At 34.8% G+C, this 20,960-nt stretch overlaps 1 protein-coding gene across 2 annotated transcripts in view; it reads left to right on the forward strand.

The window, feature by feature from the left end:
- The window catches only part of mbnl1 (muscleblind-like splicing regulator 1), a gene marked incomplete at both ends in the record, with an annotated part of 85,031 nt that extends 65,400 nt beyond the window's left edge, over positions 1-19,631 (forward strand). The window contains 5 exon segments of one of the 2 annotated variants that reach the window (NM_001100050.3): positions 5,277-5,368; positions 6,834-6,878; positions 8,418-8,489; positions 10,194-13,021; positions 13,233-15,605. In NM_001100050.3, coding sequence (NP_001093520.3) covers positions 5,277-5,368; positions 6,834-6,878; positions 8,418-8,474 — 194 coding nt within the window. 2 annotated transcript variants of the gene reach the window in all.
- Positions 19,632-20,960: the final 1,329 nt, after the last annotated feature.

Below are 20,960 nucleotides of genomic sequence, written 5' to 3' on the forward strand. Positions count from 1 at the left end.
GTCTAGTAGTTGTTATTTGGTTATAATAAAGTTGCATTTGAATAAGATTAAATATACTCTATCATAATAAATACATTTTTTCATGGCCTTCAAAATGTTGGAACATTTGTGGAAGTATTTTATGATGCTTTATGCTAATGTTAAATTATATCAGCCTGTCTATTAACTCTTCACATAAATGTAAAATGAGGAATATTTATATAGTCATAATATACAGTATAGTAAAACAGTATTTTATCAATTATGACAAGAATTAATATTATAATTTTCATTTAATTTCATATGAAAAAAATATCTAACAGTTATTGTTTGGTTAAAATAATATTACATTTAAATGAGATTAATTATACTGTATTATAATAAATACCTGTTCCCATTGTAATAAAAATGTTTGTGGAAGTATTTTATGATGCATTATGCTATTTTAAAATTATGTCAGCATTTCTATTAACTACTCAAATAAATGTAGAATAAGAAATATTTTTATAGTCATAATATATAGTAAAACAGTATAGTATTAATTATGACAATGATTAATATAATAATTTTAATATAATACAATTTCATATGTAAAACATGTCTAATATTTATTATATGGTTATAATAATGTTACATTAAATGAGATTAAATTTACTCTATCATAATTGATAAAGGTTCCCACGGCCATAAAAATGTTGGACCATTTGTAGAAATATTTTTTGTTGCTTTATGCTATTGTAAAATGATATCAGTATATCTATTAATTACTCAAATAAATGTAGAATATGGAATGTTTATATAGTCATAATATATAGTAAAACACTATAGCATCAATCATGACAATGATTAGTATTTCCATTTTAATATATTACGATTTCATATGTTAATAATTATCCAATAATTATGATTGGTAACACTTTAGTTCAGGTCATAATTTATGAAATTTACTACTGGCTTATTACCTGCATATTACTAATATAGTAACTTTTATAAAGTAGCTATAAAGTATAAACTACCCAAAAGCTAAACCCAACTTCTACCAATGAATTCAGTTTATTAAGCCAGTAGTGTTGGTTAATGGTTTGTTAATAGTGTGAATTGTGACTTAAACGAAAGTGTTATTTATTAACCTTATCAGGTTATAATGATGTTACCTTTTAATAAGATTAAATGTACTATATCATAATAAATAAATGTTGTAACATATCGTCACCTTGGAATTATAAGGTTCTATCTGCATTCTGAAAGATTTTGAGATATTGAGCTTCAAAGCATTTGCATTCCATATAGCAAACAGTATGTGTGTAACATTTGTTTTTTCAAAGAAAAAGTCTTAAAATCTAAACAACTTATAAAAACATCCCATAATGTAAACAAGTTGTTATTTAATAAGAATGTTAATAACTCATTTTTGACACAAATATCAGATAAACCCTTATAATTCTGAGGTGACGATGTGTAATTGATCATTTATACCGCATACTATAGTGTACATAGTCAATTTAAAAAGAACAGTATAATTAATTGTATTAATATGAAATAAAGCTGACACTTTAAAGTAACAATTCACACAATTAACTTATTAAAAGCTCATTATAAAGATAATAGATGATTATTAGCACTTGTAAAGTACAATATTACTAACTGTAATTAGGCAGCAAATTAATAGTGTATTGAGCCAATATTCTTAGTTAATTTTTTGATAATAGTGTGAATGGTACATAAAAATAATGTGAGACCAAAATAAATAATAATTATATACATAATTTCAAAACTATATAATACACAATTATTATTTAGAGTAGGAAATATAACAACAAAACTTTAAATAATCATTTTAAAAGCCAGTTTTCTAGTTTCATGATTTTTTAGTATCGCTCCATCTACTCTCTGTAATGCAGTGGTGTTTACATTCATAACAAGTAATTAGATTAGATAACAGCATTAACAGCATTAGATTAACTGCATTAGATTAACTGTGGAAAAGGTTTGTGCAAACTATTTGATCACTCGGTGTGGGAACCTTGGCAAAATGTGCACTAAAACTGGAGCTGTTTGTCAGTTTCTCTGTATCACCTCATCATCGTATCACATTACAACTCCTGCAGTCATGGCTTTCACTGCAAAGCACAGTCGCCAATAACCCTGAGATGCCCTTTAGTCATACTAACATCTGTTACACACACACTCACAAACAGACACACACACACTAGTGCTCCCTTCCTGAGTTCAACTAATCGGTCTCTTACAGACACAGTCATGCTGTATCACTGTAATGATTATTGTCTTCCTTTAATTATGATTTCTTCACTCTAACCAACCTTGTGATGGGCTGTTGTGATTCTTCTCCCTTTCCAATCCACTTCCTGTTGCAATGCATGATGGGCAGGCTCAATATTGTGCATGACCCCTGCAGCGAGCGTGGGTAGGTTTCTAGACTTCCTCCTATTAGTTGTTCTTACCCCCTCAAAATCCACACGGCCGACAAACTGACATTGATGAAGTGGGCATTTTACTCTGTTTTCCGAATGCATCACATATGAAGCATTTACATTTCTGTGATTTCATTTAAAGTCAACATGAAATGGTACGTGCATTATTTATTCACTCCCATAAAGGGACACATATGGTGCCATACACACTGATATTTGCAAATATGAGCAAAGAAGGCTATGAAAAATATCTCAAAATATTCACAAAATAACCTGAGCAAGCTTGAGTTCTGGATGAGATTAGAGGATTTGTCAACCCAGGCTCATTTTGGTTACGTACCCATATATACATTTCTGGAGAGTGCCACATACATCCCAGGAGGTATGTTTCTCTAGCTAGAGCCACTCACAGCTGCTCTTCTCGCGTAAATCCACCAGAGGCGGCTGTGTACGCTTTTTTCAGATCTCAAATTTCTCTCGCGAGTGCTATTCGCACCTGTTCTTCTTACGTAAATCCACCAGAGGCCGCTTTGAACTCTTTTTCAGACCTTAAATTTGTCTCGAGAGCACCATTTGCACCTGTTTTTCTTACGTAAATTCACTAGAATTGCTGTCCCGGGAGAGAACCCTGAGCTCGGAGATGTTTGAGCCCAGGGCTCCTGCCCGGTCTAGAAGCATATCAGGGGATCCGAGATCAGGTGGGTCTCAATCGCTTCCCCTTTAGAAGGGGAGAAAAAGCAGGAGATGGGGTGGAAGGGGGGATTCTTCCAAAAAGAAGATAGATCAATAAGGAGAAAGTGATCTATTTATATTAAGCTGGGATCATTCTGATTGGATTATTACTGATTACGGATGAGTGGCCAGCAGTGCATCATATCACGTTCTCCTCTCGAAATTAGTTTGTAAAACTTCACTTTGTTGAACAATAAAGACATTTTCCACAGCCTTCTTTGCTCATATTTACCAAAGGTGTCAATATTGGTGGAAGTTGCTATTCATCCAAGTCAAATATATATACTGGAGCAGAACTTGGTTTTGCAGGGGATTCTGAAAAGTGGCTTTTAGACACACGAATGATGGAGTTGGAGGCTGAAAAATCATCTTTAAATTCATGTGCATCAATGTAGCTATTGGGTAAGATTATACTGGTTGTGTATATTACGAAAGAAGCACTTGATTTCATGTTGACTTTAAATGTAAATTGGATTTCTCTGTTACTGTTAGCTCTAGCATTTTGTGTACTGTGTTGTGGGTTTTGGTGGCTTTATAAAGAAGATTGTTCACCTAAAAATGACATTTCTGACATTTATTTTGTGGTGGAATACTGTACAAGCTATAATATGCGGGATTATATATATATATATATATATATATATATATATATATATATATATATATATATATATATGAGCAATATCACACAAGTTGTAGTGCGATATAGCCTGATGGGAGACATGCGTTGGCTCAAGGCTGCAGGCCGAGTGCCTTAGTGTTCCACTAGTTCTGATATACAGCCATATTGCAATGCTAGGAGTGTGATGTTGCATTTATACAATAGTTTAACAGCATAATTGTGTATATATATAAAAGAAAATCAAACAGAGAGTCTCAAAAATCCTTTTGGAACTACTTTCTTCCACCATTCATTCACATCTGCAGAACAGCAGAAATCGTTGCTACTTCACTGCCACTTTAGAGCTAGTATTTGAATGATTCTCTAGCGTAATGTCTAAAGTGATGACAAAACAGCTGATTTTGCTAACATTTTAAAATAATAAGGCTGAACGGCATGAAATGGCATCAGTCTACAGAGATTTCCCAGTATTTCTCTGTAGCAATCAGGATGTCACAATAATTAACCCCAAAGAAGCCAAAGCAAACACTACAAGTTTCCGTGGAATAAATACAGCAATACAACATACAAAAAAGTTCAACTTAGAATGTCACTTACCTGATCTATAATGATTTGTTTAGCTGTAGTTTGAACATTATGTTAAGAAAACGCGGAGTTTTTTCCCTCTGAGGACTTATGCTATCTGGTCTCAGTTTGCACATTCAGGCTGATGGCAGCCGATTTATTTTGGCTAGAATAAAAGCAATTCTTTAAGCTATTTTAAGGTCAATATTATTAGCCCCCTTAAACAAGGTTTTTTCAATTCTCTGCAGAGCAAACCATCATTGTACAATGACTTGACTAATTTGCCTAATTAACCTAGTTACACCTTTAAATGTCATCCTGAGCTGAATACTAGTATTTTGAAAAAATGTTTAGTAAAATATTATGTGCTGTGATCATGGCAAAGATAAATTAAATCAGTTATTAGAAATACAGTAAGTCATCAAAACTATTTTGTTTAGAAATGTGTTGAAAAAACTTCTTTCAGTTAAACAGAAAATAGAGAAAATATCCAGGAGGGCTAATAATTCAGCATGCGACTGAATAAACAATGGCAGAATTGTCATTTTACTGGGTGAACGGTCCCTTTAATTCCTCGCACTTTTCCTCACTGCAGTTGTTTGTGGCTCAGATACAGTAACAAAAGCCACTGTACCAGCAGGGTTAAATATAATGCAGCATATGGAAGCTGAAACCGAAATGCCAAACAAGTTGATGAGATGCCATGCCTTTGTTTCCCTCTCCTTGTAGCTCTTGATGTGTTGCCTCATATGACACTTTACCTGCCCCTGTGTCTTCTTTAGAGCGATCTCTCTCTCTTTGTTTTTGGTTGGCCGTTTTGCTGATGTCACCTTTTCGATGCTCACTTTTTCTTTCCATGCCCCTCTGTGTCCCTCACTCATCATGTTTGTGCATCTGTTGGCCACACTCCCTGTACGTGTGCTTATACCATTTTCCCTCTGAAAAAGTTCCCATGATGCACGGCGCTTCCCCGGCCGCTGTGTCTGCAGCAACCACATCTGCCACAAGTGTTCCCTTCGCATCTGCATCAGCCAATCAGGTTTGCTCTTTTATGGCTTTTTCTCTCTATCTCTCTCTCTCTCACACACACACACTGCACACTCTCTCTCTCTCTCTCTCTCTCTCTCTCTCTCTCTTTCTGTCTGAGGGATGTTTCTGAGTGCTGGGGGTCTTTTTAGTTGTTTCAAAGTGATCTCTCTCCCCCTTGTTGGACTACACGGGTTTTTTAAACGTTTATTTTATGATATTTCAAACAATATGACAAATGTTGATTTTTCCTCAAACTATAGAATGGACTATTTGATTTAATATAGATTACAGTAAGTAAATGTAAATATTAGTTCTGGCCAAAAATTAATCATGATTTATCGCATCCAAAATTTAGTTTTGACATAATTTAAGTGTGTGCACTGTGTATATTTATTTTGTGAATGTAAATGCATGCAAATATTTAAAAAAATGTTGGTTTACATTTAGATATAAAATATATGTATATCAGGGGTTCTTAAACTCCATCCTGCAGATCCGGTGTCCTGCAGATTTTAGCTCCAAATTGCCTCAACACACCTGTAAGGATAGAGCTAGTAAGAGCTGATTAGCTAGCCCAGATGTGAGCTAAAATCTGCAGGATAGCAGACCTCCAGGACCGAGTTTGAGAACCCCTGCTATCCGCATATATTTTATATGATACAAATTATACACGCATTTAAATATCAATGTAATACAATAGTTTTGTTTCCTTGTATGTGTATATATACTGTAATAAACACACATATATTATGGCAAAGCAAACTTTTATGTTGGATGTAATTAATCACAATTAATCTTTGCCCAGCGCTAGTCAATATTTATATAGTTATTTATTTAAATATTATTAAGTCAAAAGTATTAGCCCCCCTTTGATTTTTTTTTTTTATATATATATTTCCCAAATGAAGTTTAACAGAGCAACGACATTTTCACAGCATGTCTGATAATATTTTTTTTCTTCTAGAGAAAGTCTTATTTGTTTTATTTTTACCAAAATAAAAGCAGTTTTTAATTTTTTAAAAACCCTTTTAAGGTCTAAATTATTAGCCCCTTTAAGCTATTTTTTTTTCGATAGTCTACAGAACAAACACTAACATGTTTATTTAACCTAATTAACCTAGTTAATGTATAGAAGGTTCTTGAAAAATATCTAGTCAAATTATTATGTACTGTCATCATGGCAAAGATAAAATCAATCAGTTTTTAGAAATGAGTTTTTCAAACTATTATGTTTAGAAATGTGTTGAAAAAAAAATCTTGCCTCCATTAAAAAGAAATTGGGGAAAAAATTAACAGGGGGGCTAATAATTCTGACTTCAACTGTATATATATATATATATATATATATATATATATATATATATATATATATATATATATATATATAGTAAATAGGGTTGTTTCTAGTATTTGTTGCTCTATTGATGATATACATCGCATTTTAATATTGTTTTTTTGTCCTTTTTTATTTTGAGGACTCTTCTCTATCAAAGCTGACTACCAACGAATACATGCAATTGGTATGTATGAGGTTGTTTTTCCATTCGATTTTTTGCTTTAGGTACCTTTTCGGTACCTTTTCTGGCACTTTACACTATTATATATATATATATTAATTTCCTTTGCTTCATTTTCTTGTCCTGCTATATATTGCATTTGAATAATAGACCACTTCAGAATTCTTATTAGGGATGTGTTTGAGTAAATTGTTTATGTTTGTTTAATTCTATATTGGCATGATAAAAAATGGGGTGCTCCCTAAGATTAATTGCATAATATATTTATTACCTATATAAAAATGTACACACGTAAATTTGATAATTTTTATTTATATTTATATTTTGATTATATATATATATATATATATATATATATATATATATATATATATATATATATATATATATATATATGTTTGTGTGTGTGTGTGTGTGTGTGTGTGTGTGTGTGTGTGTGTGTGTGTGTGTGTGTGTGTGTGTACGTGTAAATACAAATTAAATATAAATTTAAATATCTATATAAACTTTTTGTATAGTTTGGCACACACATACTGTAAAAATAATACACACATATATTTAAATTAAACTTTATTTTCAATGCGATTAAGTTTAAATGAACTCAATTTAATTTTTTTCTTATCTTTTTACTGAAAATTGGTTAAAAAACAAATGTTTTCCTTTGTTTATTTGAAAATCAGTGGTTATTCCACCAAATGTTGTTTTCTTAACTCATCTGAAGTTAAACATTTGTATTAGGTTTCCTAAAATATATTATTTAATATTAGAAAACATGCCACCTTATTATGTTTTGACTAACTGTCATTTAATGCTCCAAATAACAGAATTTGTATTATAAATGTGAGATAAATAGAATCAGTAGTTTGCAGAATAAAACAAAAATGATATTTTATTCAGACACAGAACTATACATTTTAAATCCAGAGCAACTGAGAATTTTCCAGTGTTTTTTCCTCATAGATTTATATTTGAATTCTGCTCATACACTATAAAAAGCTTTTAGTTGACTACTTAAAAATTGATAACCTGTTGCCTTAAAATGAATAAGTAAATAAACTATGTGCATAATTATACAAATTAGATTGTTCAATTTGTTTTCTGTCTTTATGTAAAGTGACTAATCGCTTTTGACAGTGTATGATCAATAAAACCATTGTAACAGGTCGCCATTAAAGAATAGTCTGATCTAAAGTATATAAATATTTCCAAGTTCCTTCAAGAATCATAATATTAGCAGGGACTTTACAAATACCTTCAGTTTCTGAAATTAAAAGTGGAGGTCAGCAAGTTGGAAACAAATGGAATGTGCATGAGGATACACTGACTTGTCCCTACCGCACTCGAGAAAGAGTTGTACTAATAAGCAATGGTTTTCCTCAATGGCATTTCTTAATTGTGTGTTGTTTGGCTCATTCTCTTCTTAACTGTCATGGGGAGGGATTGAGGGTGAGGGAGAATATTTTAGTCTTCGATCTGATTTTGGCCAAAATAAAGGTCCCGAGGAAAATCTTGTTTCATGCATTTCTCTCTTTTCATCTCCAGATTCCAATAATATCTGCGGAGCATCTGACTAGTCACAAGTACTTGACGCAGATGTAGTTCCAGTCCACAACAGTGAGTGATTTTCAGTGAGATTTTCCTGGATTTGTCTTCTGTCTGCCTGAGAAATTCAAAGTTTAATGTTGGATTTAAAGCAAAAGCGCACCCAATTTGGGTCATGATTCTCTCTCATTGACTCTTATCTCATTCCAAACCACTTTGTGGTAATTTTTTTTACATAGAACATAAAATGAAAATGCAGATAAAGTTATTTTCCATACAACTGCAGTTTCTAATAACATGTTAAGCTTAAAAAAATAAAATACCACAAAAAAATAATAAAAAAGGACTTTGACGCAGTTTAAGTTCAATCTGATTATGCCATATGGACCACTTTTATTATGCTTTTTTGTGAGGATTTTTGTTTGCAAATGATTTTGAAAAGAACTTTCTGAAAAGCAAACTTTCCAAGGACATTTTAAGGAATTTAAATGACCCATTTGGGGTGTTCTGAAGTTCTTTTTTAAACAGTTGTAGTGACCATGTTCGCGCGCATGAATTAAGGCTGCTCTGTGCCTGTTTGCAATTCTGTTTAAAGATCCAATGCAGGATAAAGTTTGCCATTACACTCAACACTGCACGTTTACACTAGTGCAGTGATTCCCAACAATGACGGGGGGTCACTTGGTGATTTCCAAAAATCTAATTCATTACTATTCATAACCTACAGAAGACAAAAAATAGTAGTTAATAGTTACATTAAAAAAACATGCAAATAAATATCCTTCAGCCTTTCAATAATTTTTTTTTCCATTGGATTGCGACCCCTAGGGTGATAACTTATATCAAAGACACAGCAATAGCGTCAGATGCAGCAGATTGATTTTATGGCATCAGGTTAAACTTTCTGACACCTTTACAGCACTCACATACATTAAAAATAAAGGCCATGACGGAATATGGAGGAATCTCTCAGAGTGATGTTCTCTAAAATTAAATGAAGAATAGACTTGGGCCTATTAGTCTGTGTGTGTGTGTGCTGTTGCATGCAAGATTAGTATATTTATAACCACCTAAAAGCATATTGGGGGTTGCAAGTCTCTGGAGTTGTTATTTTGTGGGTTGCGGGCTGAAAAGTTTGGGAACCCCTGCACTAGTGCAAGAATAAAAACGCTTATCCAGACTGAAGTTGTTGCTGTTACAGAGCCAAGTTAAATCTTTTCTGTGCCTGCACAAATGCTTTTTCACAGCTATAGCCACATCAGAATATTGCTCAGCCCTGGCAATCACCCTTAAATCGAACAATTTTCCTCCCGCTTTACACTGAAAACTTAGAAATGTTAAAAAATATATTAGAAATGTAACTATAATAAACAAATCTGACATTATGTGGAGGGGACAGTTATGTCTGCCTTTATAGTTCAAATTAGTGTCCATTATCATTAGTAGCTAACCTCATCAAATCATGATGGAGCTCAATTTAACATCAATTAAAAGATCATACTCATTTCAATGAACCTTAAATGTAAGGATTGCTGAGTGATGCAATCTCAGTTTGCATCATAAAAGCTGCATCCAGATACTATTGGCAATTTCACTGACACACAACACAGAAATCCAGGGCCTCTCGAGTAGCGTCCTGTCACCGCTTTTATGCCACGGTGTTAGCGGCTGGATTGGAGACCGTGGGGTGTTCTGTATGGAAAAGAACTTCTAAAACATTCGAAATATTTAAACGTGTTCTAAACCTGTTCTTTTTCTGTGCTTTTCCTCCCTCAGATCAAAAGAATGTGCTGTTGTCCCGGACAAAAGGCGAACCAACAAATTTTCAAATTTTAACATCAAGACCTGCGCTGGCTAGAACACACAACGAAGATTAGAATTTGGCGATAGTAGGCTTTAACCGAGGTGAATCTGACCATCCTTCTGCATGATGTGTAGAGTTCGATTGAACTACACTGTCATGTCAGACAGGACTGATTTTTTTTTAACTCCAAAGCCAGTAGGTACAGTAGGAAACAAAGTTGTTTTCATGTCTGACCGAACACCGTTTTGGCATGTTAGTAGACCAAGAGCTATTTTTTATTTGATTTGTGATTCACACCTTGATTTTTCTGTCCTCGAAATTCGTCCGATGGTTTACAAAGGTGAATCGAAAAGTCGACTCGGCACAAAACATCCAGCGGAAATAATTAAATCACGTTTTCTGGCTTCTAGTCAAACTAGATTGTATGATAAAAAAGAAGTGGAGATTGACGGATGAATGTTTTGGGTCGATCACCTGAGACCTTTTTAAAAAAAAGCACATTCTTGCAAGCTTTATGTACCGTAACCACCGGCTGAATACCAGACACCGATCTAGAGTGTTATATCAACAGTGTTATTATGTTTACCAGAGATTAATGTTTTTTACAGCGCTTGTTTTTATACATAATTTCACAAGTGTGTGGGTTTTTTATGAAACGTGCCATTTTTATTTGATCATCCATTAGGCCTTGTAGAACGATGAAGCCTTTTTGACTCCTTTGAGAACAGGGTTGCCTTGTTCCTGATGCCCTGTTTCTTTCTATTGCCTTGATCGAGAGAATGTCACCAAGGAGGTTGTCCTTTAGAGCGTATTTTAGCGTTCCAGTCTTCGCCGTACGAAGACTCTAAAATTTAAAGCACTGCTTGAGTATTTGGTTACAGATTGTGAGAATTGGTTCACGGAAAGACAAGGTTAGTGTTGGGTCAGGGTTCGTCTTCAGTTCTCATTTGTGTTGATCTCTATTTCGATTTTGAATTTTTTTTTTTATGAATTTTTTTGGCCGCTGTATAACAGAGGTGTTTTAACCATTACTTTGTGCCAAAGTCTTTCTTTTCTCTTTTAATATTATTATTATTATTTTTTATTTAAATATGTTTTGACTGGGTATACTGATCATGAAAGACGAATCATTTGTGTAGGCTAGTTTAATTTTACGTACAAACCAGGACGTTCACGTCTTTACGGTGAAGGGTTTTTAGCGCCACAACCAGACTCAAGAGGAAATGAGTAGATGCCCGATTCTCAAAAAATTCAGGGTGGTCTTGAGTCTGGATTTCAGCCTGGTTTTGGTGCACAGACTTGAAAGGATGCACACCATTGCCGTTTCCTCACTAAAAGCCTTATATTTCAGTGTTTGAACCCACACAAACATTCTCTCAATCACAACAAACAATGACAGCAGATGAGATTTTACTCTTCACTCTTATTTTACGCGTATATTAATTAATCATGTTACACTTAATGTTTCGAAGCCTTTGTTTAGAAAATATATTGTGTTGTTTGCATATAAAGATTTAGTTTTTCTTTTGTATTTGAACTGTTTTAGAATGTAGGAAATGAACTATTGTTTTTCTTACTGTCACTTTTACTTTCACATCATGTTTAAGTTCATCATGTCTAGCGAGTAGTGTATTCTTAATTCTTCATGTTAGTTTTTCAGCGTAGAATGTTTGAAATTTCAAAGAATTTTGGTTTTCGTTGAACAAAATGTTTTATCTTGTCTTAAAAAAAAGAGTGAGTGAGTGAGTGACAACGACAGAAAGAGAGTTTATTTGTAGCTATAGTAAGGTTGATATTTTAACCCTGTATTTTGTGTCCACATATACAATTAGCAGCTGATTCAAATGTTATCACTTGATTGATTGGTCGTTATCAGTGGTTATCAGCTGATAGATATGGGCCAGTAGGGGCCTTCTGCGCATACTGGTGGGCTCAGAAGGCTGTTATCATCCACCCACATGGTTAACCAGCTGTAGATCAGATACAGCTGTTGCTGAAAGTTAACAAGAATTATTTATATTATTTATTAAATTTCCAATAGATAATATTTTATTATGTCTACCCCTACCCCAACTCTAAACCCGACCATCACAGTAATGTAAAAACACATCTGGATCTGGAGTCTTCTCTATTAGTATAGCTGACTAACCACAAGAATTATTTATATTATTTATTAAATTTCCCATTAGTTGTATTTTATTAACATCTAACGTCTTTTCTGGACACTCAAAGTGCTTTACAAACATTTTTTGGGGGGGAATCTCCTCTTCCACCACCAGTGTGCAGCATCTACCTGGATGACTTGACAGCAGCCAGATCGCACAGATGAAGCCAATTATGATATGGATTCAGAGCAATACGAAAGCTATGATTGACAAAGGCCAGTGGGCAAATTTGGCCAGGATGCCGGGGTTAAACCTCTAAACAACCTTGGTTTAATGTCTCATCCGAAAGACATTACTGAGCAATATAGAGTACCCTTCACTTAACAGGGGCTATAGGACACACTCGGATTGCAGGTTGAGCATCCCCCGCTGATCTCACTAACAACACATCCGGCAGCAACTTAGTTTTCCTATGTGGTCTCCCAACCAGGCACTGACCCGGCGCAGACCTGCTTAGCTTCAATGGGCTGCCATGTGAGAGCTGCATAGAGCTCCACATTTTGGCTAAACCCAAACGTTACAGTAATGTAAAAACAGATCTGGATCTGGAGTCTTCACTATTAGTATAGCTGATTAACCATGATAATTATTCATAAAATTGATTACATTTCCCATTAATTGTATTTTATTAATGTCTACCCCTACACAGGGGTGGATTTATTAAATTGGGACCCTAAGCAATTCCATCCAAGGGGCCCAAGAGTCCTAAAATGCACCCTTTGTACTTTTATTTATTTTCTTTTTTTTTTTACACCGGTGGTTTCTCCCTCTCCTTTTCTACGTTTTATTTTAATGGCATCTCTACATTTTAAATTATTTGTGTCCTTAAATGAACAATAATAAATAAACTATTTCTTTTTAAAATTAAATCTTAACCTGATTTGACTGCATTTTTGCATAGATGTAATTATTAACGTTAACATTTTGTTTGTTAGACCCTCACCATACAGAACATGATTGAAAACATTATATATGTTATACATTATACCTGTACATGTACAGTTGAAGTCTAAATTATTAGCCCCCATGTTTATTTTTTCCCCCATTTCTGTTTAACAAAGCGTGGATTTTTTTCATCATTTCTAAACATAAAAGTTTTAATAACTCATTTCTAATAACTGATTTATTTCATCTTTGCCATGATGACAGTAAATAATATAGATATTTTTCAGACACTTCTATACAGCTTAAAGTGACATTTAAAGGCTTAATTAGGTTAATTAGGTTAACTAGGCAGGTGAGGGTAATTAGGCAAGTTATTGTATAACGATGGTTTGTTTTGTAGACGATCTTAAAAATATATAGCTTAAAGGGGCAAATTTTTACCTGAAAAAATTAAAAACTGCTTTTATTCTAGCTGAAATAAAACAAATAGGACTTTCTCCAGAAGAAAAAATATTATAGGAAATGCTGTGATTATTAAACATCATTTGGGAAATATTTAAAGTACAAAATAAAATCAAGGGGGGCTAATAATTCTGACTTTAACTGTATAAATGTCATATATAATATAAAGGTTTAATTTATATGTCTAGGCATTTATGGGGGCCCCAAATTTCCTGGCACCCTAATCACTTATTGGTTACCTCGCTTACCCTGCTTATTGGTTAAATCCGCCACTGCCCCTACCCCGACCCTAACCCCAACTGTCACAGTAATTAAACAGTCCTGGATCTGGAGTCTTCTCTATTAGTATAGCTGATTAACCATGTGTATGGATGATACCAGCCTTCTGATCCTACAAGTAGGCGCAGAAGGCCCCTACTTGGCTATATCTGTCAGCTGATAACCACGGATAACGCCCATTGAATCGAGTGCTAACATTTGAAGCGGGTGCAATTAGCTGGTTAAAGTATCAATTGTACATGCGAAAGAAGTTATTTTCTACTGTATGCATTTCAGAATTAAAATAAAAATCGTCTTGTAATATTTCAAAAAACAAAAAGGAAAAAAAAAACATCCCTCGAGGCCAAAACGAGCAGCAACTTGTCTCTAGAGATTTCTGAATATTTAAAGATGTTAAAAACAAAGGAGAGGGAGGTCACAGGGTCGAGCTGCATACGAGAGAGAGAGAGAGAGAGAGAGAAAGAGAGAGAGAGCCATAACTTAAGGGACGAAGGTTGACTTTTTGCACTTCTGTACATAGTCAATATAAAGAAAAGAAAAGGAACATGTATAATATTGAGATCTTATTTTGAATAATAAAAGATTCTATAACTATGAGAAATTTTTCTTAGGATAATTTAAGAATTAGAGTAATAGTCCAGCTAACAGATGATGCTTGCAGAAATACGGCACAGCTCTTTTATTATCATTTCCGACCATCACATTCATCAAAAAATAAATAAAAAATAAAAAATAAACAAAGCTCCGCGTTGCCTGCATATACAGTACACCGACACGTACCGAGAGAATTTGGCATTACACTCCGCCTCGTCATGATTTCCACTGTGGGAAATTGGGATTTCTTTAGCCTACCAATAGACCTTTCAACAAAACAGCGTGTTTGTTATATTATGATGGACTTAAATAACTGCATGACGAGTAAAAATTAACTCTCATAATAGATAATTAAGTACGTAGATAAGTTAATTTCTCACAGTAACTATCATCACCACAGCATAGTGTAAATCAAGTATCTCGATCGATATATCCGAGGCACCGTTCACAGATAACCCATCAGAGTATAACCGTACAGTACAGTTATTACAAAAGGCCTTCAGACCGACTCTAGATGCTAAAAGATGTCCACTTAACACACGACAGAAGAGTTGCTTTCTTATATGGTAATGTGCCTTCAGCAGGGAAAGGACACCGACAATACACACACACACACATAAATACAACAACAAATGAAATGAATGTAACTGTCAAATCCTCCGCTGAGGTCAGCGTTTTACTCATTTGAGGTTGCTGCACAAGAGCTATTAAACCAAAGCATCACTTTTCCTTCACTTAACTCAATGCCTAAAAGCTGGTGGGCCGTCCCGTCCCGGACGCCCCAAAAAAATCCATAGGTGGTCCTGCCTGCTGAAAGCACTTGCTTGGATGCTTAACGCCCTCCATGGAATCTTACACCTGCCCTTTGCTTATAGTTGCTGTAAGATATTGTGCTGCATTCTAAAAGACTTGTTTTATGCACATTTATTATTGTTAGAATTGACTCTTACTGTTATGAGTTTAAAAAAAAACTTAATAAAACAAAATGGATTTGCTCAAGACGTGTCTGTGTGCTGTTTTTCAGTTTAGCTTTAATTTTGCAGGGGGGGGGGGGGTCTCTAAAAGAAACTAGATCTCTAGTATTTAATGTTTGTGTGTTGGGTTAATCAAAAGTCCCTTATTTTTCAGGGGAACAACGGAATGAACCACCAACTGTTCTGGCATATGTTTTATGCAGCGGCCAGTGGTGGACTGGGACAGCATTTGCAATGTTTATGAAAAGTGAGGGTGTGGGCGAGGGGTTGGGGGTGGCAGGCCAGAATCTCCCAGTGCTCCCAGGCCAGTGCTCAACATTGAATTGTTACTATTTTAGCCTCATAATATTTTATGCTTGTTCAAACTACTTATTTAAAATGAGCTGAAACAACTCAATTCTTCAGATTTTTTGGGGGGGACATCTTAATTGTTTTATGTTCAAACCACTTAAATTTGTTAAGTTAACTTAATCGATTTGTGTTGAGACAACATTAATGATTTGGGTGGATTTCTAAATAATCACAGAGGAGGCCCTGCATTCCTGAACAACATTGGCACGAAAACTTGGTGATCAGAGAATGTCAGAGCAGAAGTCTTTTAAGCGCCTCATTTCGTGGTCACAGGTAAGAATAACCAGTTGATTTAACTTAAGTGATATGACATAGCACACTGAGACAAAATATTTTAGCCTTATATTTACAAGCAGCTTAAATATGAAGCAGCTTATTTTTCATACAGTGTCATTTATCCAAAATTAGCCAGGGCTTACCTTTCTTCATACGAAAACATACAATAGAAACTAAGTCATGTCACACTTGATCGCTCAGTAAAGGTCACTTGTTATTAGAGGTGGGGTAAAATATCGATATGTTGCAGCCAGAATGCACAGATGTTATTGAATGACATATAGCAGATAAAGACAATAGTATGGTGTTTACCGTCAGATGTAGTTATAAAGTCTACCAACAGGGGTCATGATAACATCATACACCTTGTGTGTCAAATCTGAGTTTAAAGAAGCGGCTCACAATTTTAAATACTTGAAGAGTTAAAAAGCTGGTATAAAATTATGAACAGATACCACATTCAAAGGGAAAATTATTATTAAAATGTGCCTTTGCCGATATTATCCAGTTAAATGACTAGAGGAAAATGAAATAAGCATTTTGCTAAAGGCCATGCCATCCCTTCTCACAAATCCACTGGCTCGGATCTTCGTCCATGGACAGTTACACAGAGTAAGCACAGAGGAGGCCCTGCATTCCTGAACAACATTGGCACGAAAACTTGGTCATCAGAGAATGTCAGAACAGAAGTCTTAAGTCTTTCGTGGTGACAGGTAAGAATAACCAGTTGATTTAACTTTAGTGATATGACATAGCACACTGAGACAAAATATTTTAGTCTTTAATAATTTATTTATAGTCATAGTTATATTTTAGTCGTTTATATTTTAGTCACAAACTCTTCACGGACGCCGCGTTGTTTTCAAAGAATCACGTGCTATTTTCTATCATAGCTATACAGCTATACGCTGTTCATTTGGCTAGTGCTCGAATCCAGACTTGACTTTACTTCATTTTAGGTTTGTTTTGGTTTGGCGTTTGTGTGGCTAGGTTGAGAGTCCTCAAGCAGTTTAAACTTTTTGAATCAAACGAACCAATCATTCATATTATTATTCACTCACTGTTGTAAAACATTATAGGCACAAGACAGATCACGTCTAAACCCAGGGGAAAATAGTACAACCAAAGACTAATAATAAAGTAATAAACCAAGGAACATAAAAAAGCTGAACAATTGTGCATGGTGAAGAGCACAGGTGTCAAACTCAGTTCTGAAAGGGCCGCAGCTCTGCACAGTTTAGTTCCTAACCCTAATTAAACACACCTGATCAAACTAATTGAGTCCTTCAGGCTTGTTTGAAACCTACAGGTAAGTGTGTTGGAGCAGGGTTGGAACTGAACTGTGCAGGGCTTCGGCCCACCAGGAATTGAGTTTGACACCCCTGGTGTGGAGGAATCAATGAAAAAAACTTAACCAAGTTTCTTCTGAGGTCACAAACAACTTTTTTCTTTTGTATTATCATTAAAATACTAAAAAATATTGCATAAACTTTAGTTGACAATTCTGCAGCAAACTTGATTACATATCAAATCAATAACTTTAATTGAACAATCTTAATAAAAGTAATGGTGATAAGTACTCCTCAGAATACTTAATGATATCCTGCTAGCCACTGCTAGTCACCTTCAAAGCACCTTCATTTTATTTCTTAATGGCCATTAAATGCATAGTTTCATTATGATACCTACTGTTAAAGTATTGGTCACTTACAATGTCAATTTTACATTAAGATAACAAGTCTGTCCTCATGGCCATAGTCATGTTATTCAGATAGAGATCAGTTACCTGTAGGAAATGTATGTGGTCATCAGTGTGTGAAAGCTGCTCCAGCTCAGTGTTTCTCCTCTTCAGATCTTCAATCTCCTGCTCCAGTTTCCTTCAGCTTGACTCACTTAAGTATTTTGTTTCTGTATTTTTGCCTGAATTTTCCAACATTTTATTGAAGTAACTTGAGTGTGTTGTTGGGGTTCAGGGCCTTGCCTTACAGTGGTTCTCCTCATATCTAAAAGGGAGATCTTTTTCTGTAAATGTTGGATCCTTTACTTCACCACCTAAACCCATTCGTTGTGGTGTTGAGATCTTTTTCTGTAAATGTTGGATCCTTTAGTTCACCACCTAAACCCATTCACTGACTCTGGCGATTCTGTGGTCCTGGTTCTTCTCTGTCAGCAGCATTTAATACTGTTGATCACTCTATTCTGCTGTCCATATTAGCGTCAGTTGTGGGCTTGAAAGGCACAGTCCTTAAGTGGTTTAAGTCTTTTCTATCTGATAGAAATTTTTCAGTTAAATTAGGTAACTTCTCATCCTCATTTGCTGATCTCACTTGTCTCCCTCAAGGCTCAGTCTTGGCTCCCTCACTTTTTTCATTATATATGCTTCCGCTAGGGGCCATTTTAAGAAGTCATGGGGTCTTTCCATTTCTATGCTGATGACACCCAGATTTACTTACCTATTACGAGGAATGACCCTCTCGATTTTAGTACCTTACTAAGGTGCTTAGATAAGATCAAAATCTGGCTATCCTACAACTTCTTTATCATTAAATGAGGATAAAACAGAGGTGATTGTCTTCAGCCCTACTGATAACGTTCAGGCCACTTGCCTAGATCTGGGCTGCTTATCTGCCTTCAGATCCCCCTTTGTCCGCAATCTGGGTGTCATTCTTGATGAGTTTTTGAAACTAGACTTAACAGATCAGTTTGGTTATTGGCTCCAGTTTTTATCAACTACGTTTGCTGTCAAAGGTCAAACATTTCTTAAATCGTATCACACTAGAGATGGCTGTCCACGCTTTTATTACATCACTGTTAGACTACGGCAATGCACTTTACTGAGGCATTTCAAAATCTTTAACTTTTTACCTTTAGTTGGTCCAGAATGCTGCTGCTAGATTTATTGGTAATAGCAGGAAATATGACCACATTACCGCTCTTCTAAGAGGTCTCCATTGGCTGCCTGTCCAATTCAGAATGGATTTTAAAGTGCTTTTACTGATATAAAAATCCCTCCATAATCTAGCCCCATCCTATCTCTCAGAGCTGTTTCATTTTTACACTTCCGTGAGATCTGTTAGATCAAGTAATCAAAATCTTCTTTCAGTTCCTCAGTCCAGACTGAAACAGAGGGGACAGAGCTTTCTCTGTGGTGGGTCCTCGGTTGTGGAACACCTTGGCCCTTGAGATTAGAATGGCTCCATCATTATCTATTTTTAAATCACTTCTTAAACGTACCTTTTTAGCTCAGCTTTTTAATATTACTTTAATAGTCCTTTCTACTGCTACATTTTAATCATTTTTTTAGACGTTTCTCTTGTCTTATTTTTATGTTTTATAATCTGTCTTTTTATTTTTACCTTTTCTTATGTACAGCACTTTGGTCAGTTTTGTGACTGTTTTTAAATGTGCTCTATAAATAAATGAACTTTAACTTTTTTTCTTCTTGTTCCACTTCTGGGCCTTTTTTTCTTTTGCCGTCTTTAAACTTGTACAATTAGACCATCAGGTAAATTTCAAATGGTTGATTAGGAGATTACACTTTATCCTTATCATTCAACATGCCATTGTTCAGTTTTTCTTTCAATTGAGAGATTTGCAGTACATCTTCATAATGGAAGTCACAGCTGACAGCAATGCTAAACACGTGTAGATTCTGAGAGTTCAGAGACTGGAATCTCTGGAGAAAACAAACAGGATTTTTTACCTGCATTCTCACCACACCCAGAATCTTTATTGTTTGATTTCTAAATGAATTTAGTAATGTATTCCAGCCCTAGAGTTTTAGCCAGTGTCTGTGAGATTCCTGAGTCTTTCCTGGATTTATTTATTATTTAAAAATTTTTCACCTTCAAAGCACCTTCATTTTATTTCTTAATGGCCATTAAATGCATAGTTTCATTATGATACCTACTTTTAAAGTATTGGTCACTTACAATGTCAATTTTACAGTAAGATAACAAGTCTGTCCTCATGGCCATAGTCATGTTATTCAGATAGAGATCAGTTACCTGTAGGAAATGTATGTGGTCATCAGTGTGTGAAAGCTGCTCCAGCTCAGTGTTTCTCCTCTTCAGATCTTCAATCTCCTGCTCCAGTTTCCTTCAGCTTGACTCACTTAAGTATTTTGTTTCTGTATTTTTGCCTGAATTTTCCAACATTTTATTGAAATGACTTGAGTGTGTTGTTGGGGTTCAGGGCCTTGCCTTACAGTGGTTCTCCTCATATCTAAAAGGGAGATCTTTTTCTGTAAATGTTGGATCCTTTACTTCACCATCTAAACTCATTCATTGTGGTGTTCCACAAGGATCGATTCTTGGCCCTCTACTATTTTCTCTTTATATGCTTCCTTTAAGCTCAATACTCTGCAAACATAAAATAAACTACCACTGCTATGCTGATGATCTCCAACTATACTTTTCTATCAAACTAGGAAAAGATTTATGATTAGAACAGCTTTTCTTATGTCTAACCGACAATAAGACCTGGATGACCAATGCCTCTCTGCAACTAAATGAAAATAAAACAGAAGTGTTATTATTAGGTCCTGCTGCTACCAACGATTCAATTAAAACTCAACTAGGATTCCTAAATGACAATCTGCACAATCAGGCCAAGAATCTCAAAGTTATCTTTGATCCACTCTTGCAGTTTGACAAGCATGTAAATGCAATTGTAAAGAGCAGCATTTTCCAGCTTAGATTGGTAGCAAAAGTTAAACAATTTCTTTCTAAAAAAGATCTAGAATCTGTAACCC

The sequence above is a fragment of the Danio rerio genome, chromosome 2 (assembly GCF_049306965.1).
Source record: "Danio rerio strain Tuebingen ecotype United States chromosome 2, GRCz12tu, whole genome shotgun sequence".
Classification (NCBI taxonomy): domain Eukaryota; kingdom Metazoa; phylum Chordata; class Actinopteri; order Cypriniformes; family Danionidae; genus Danio; species Danio rerio.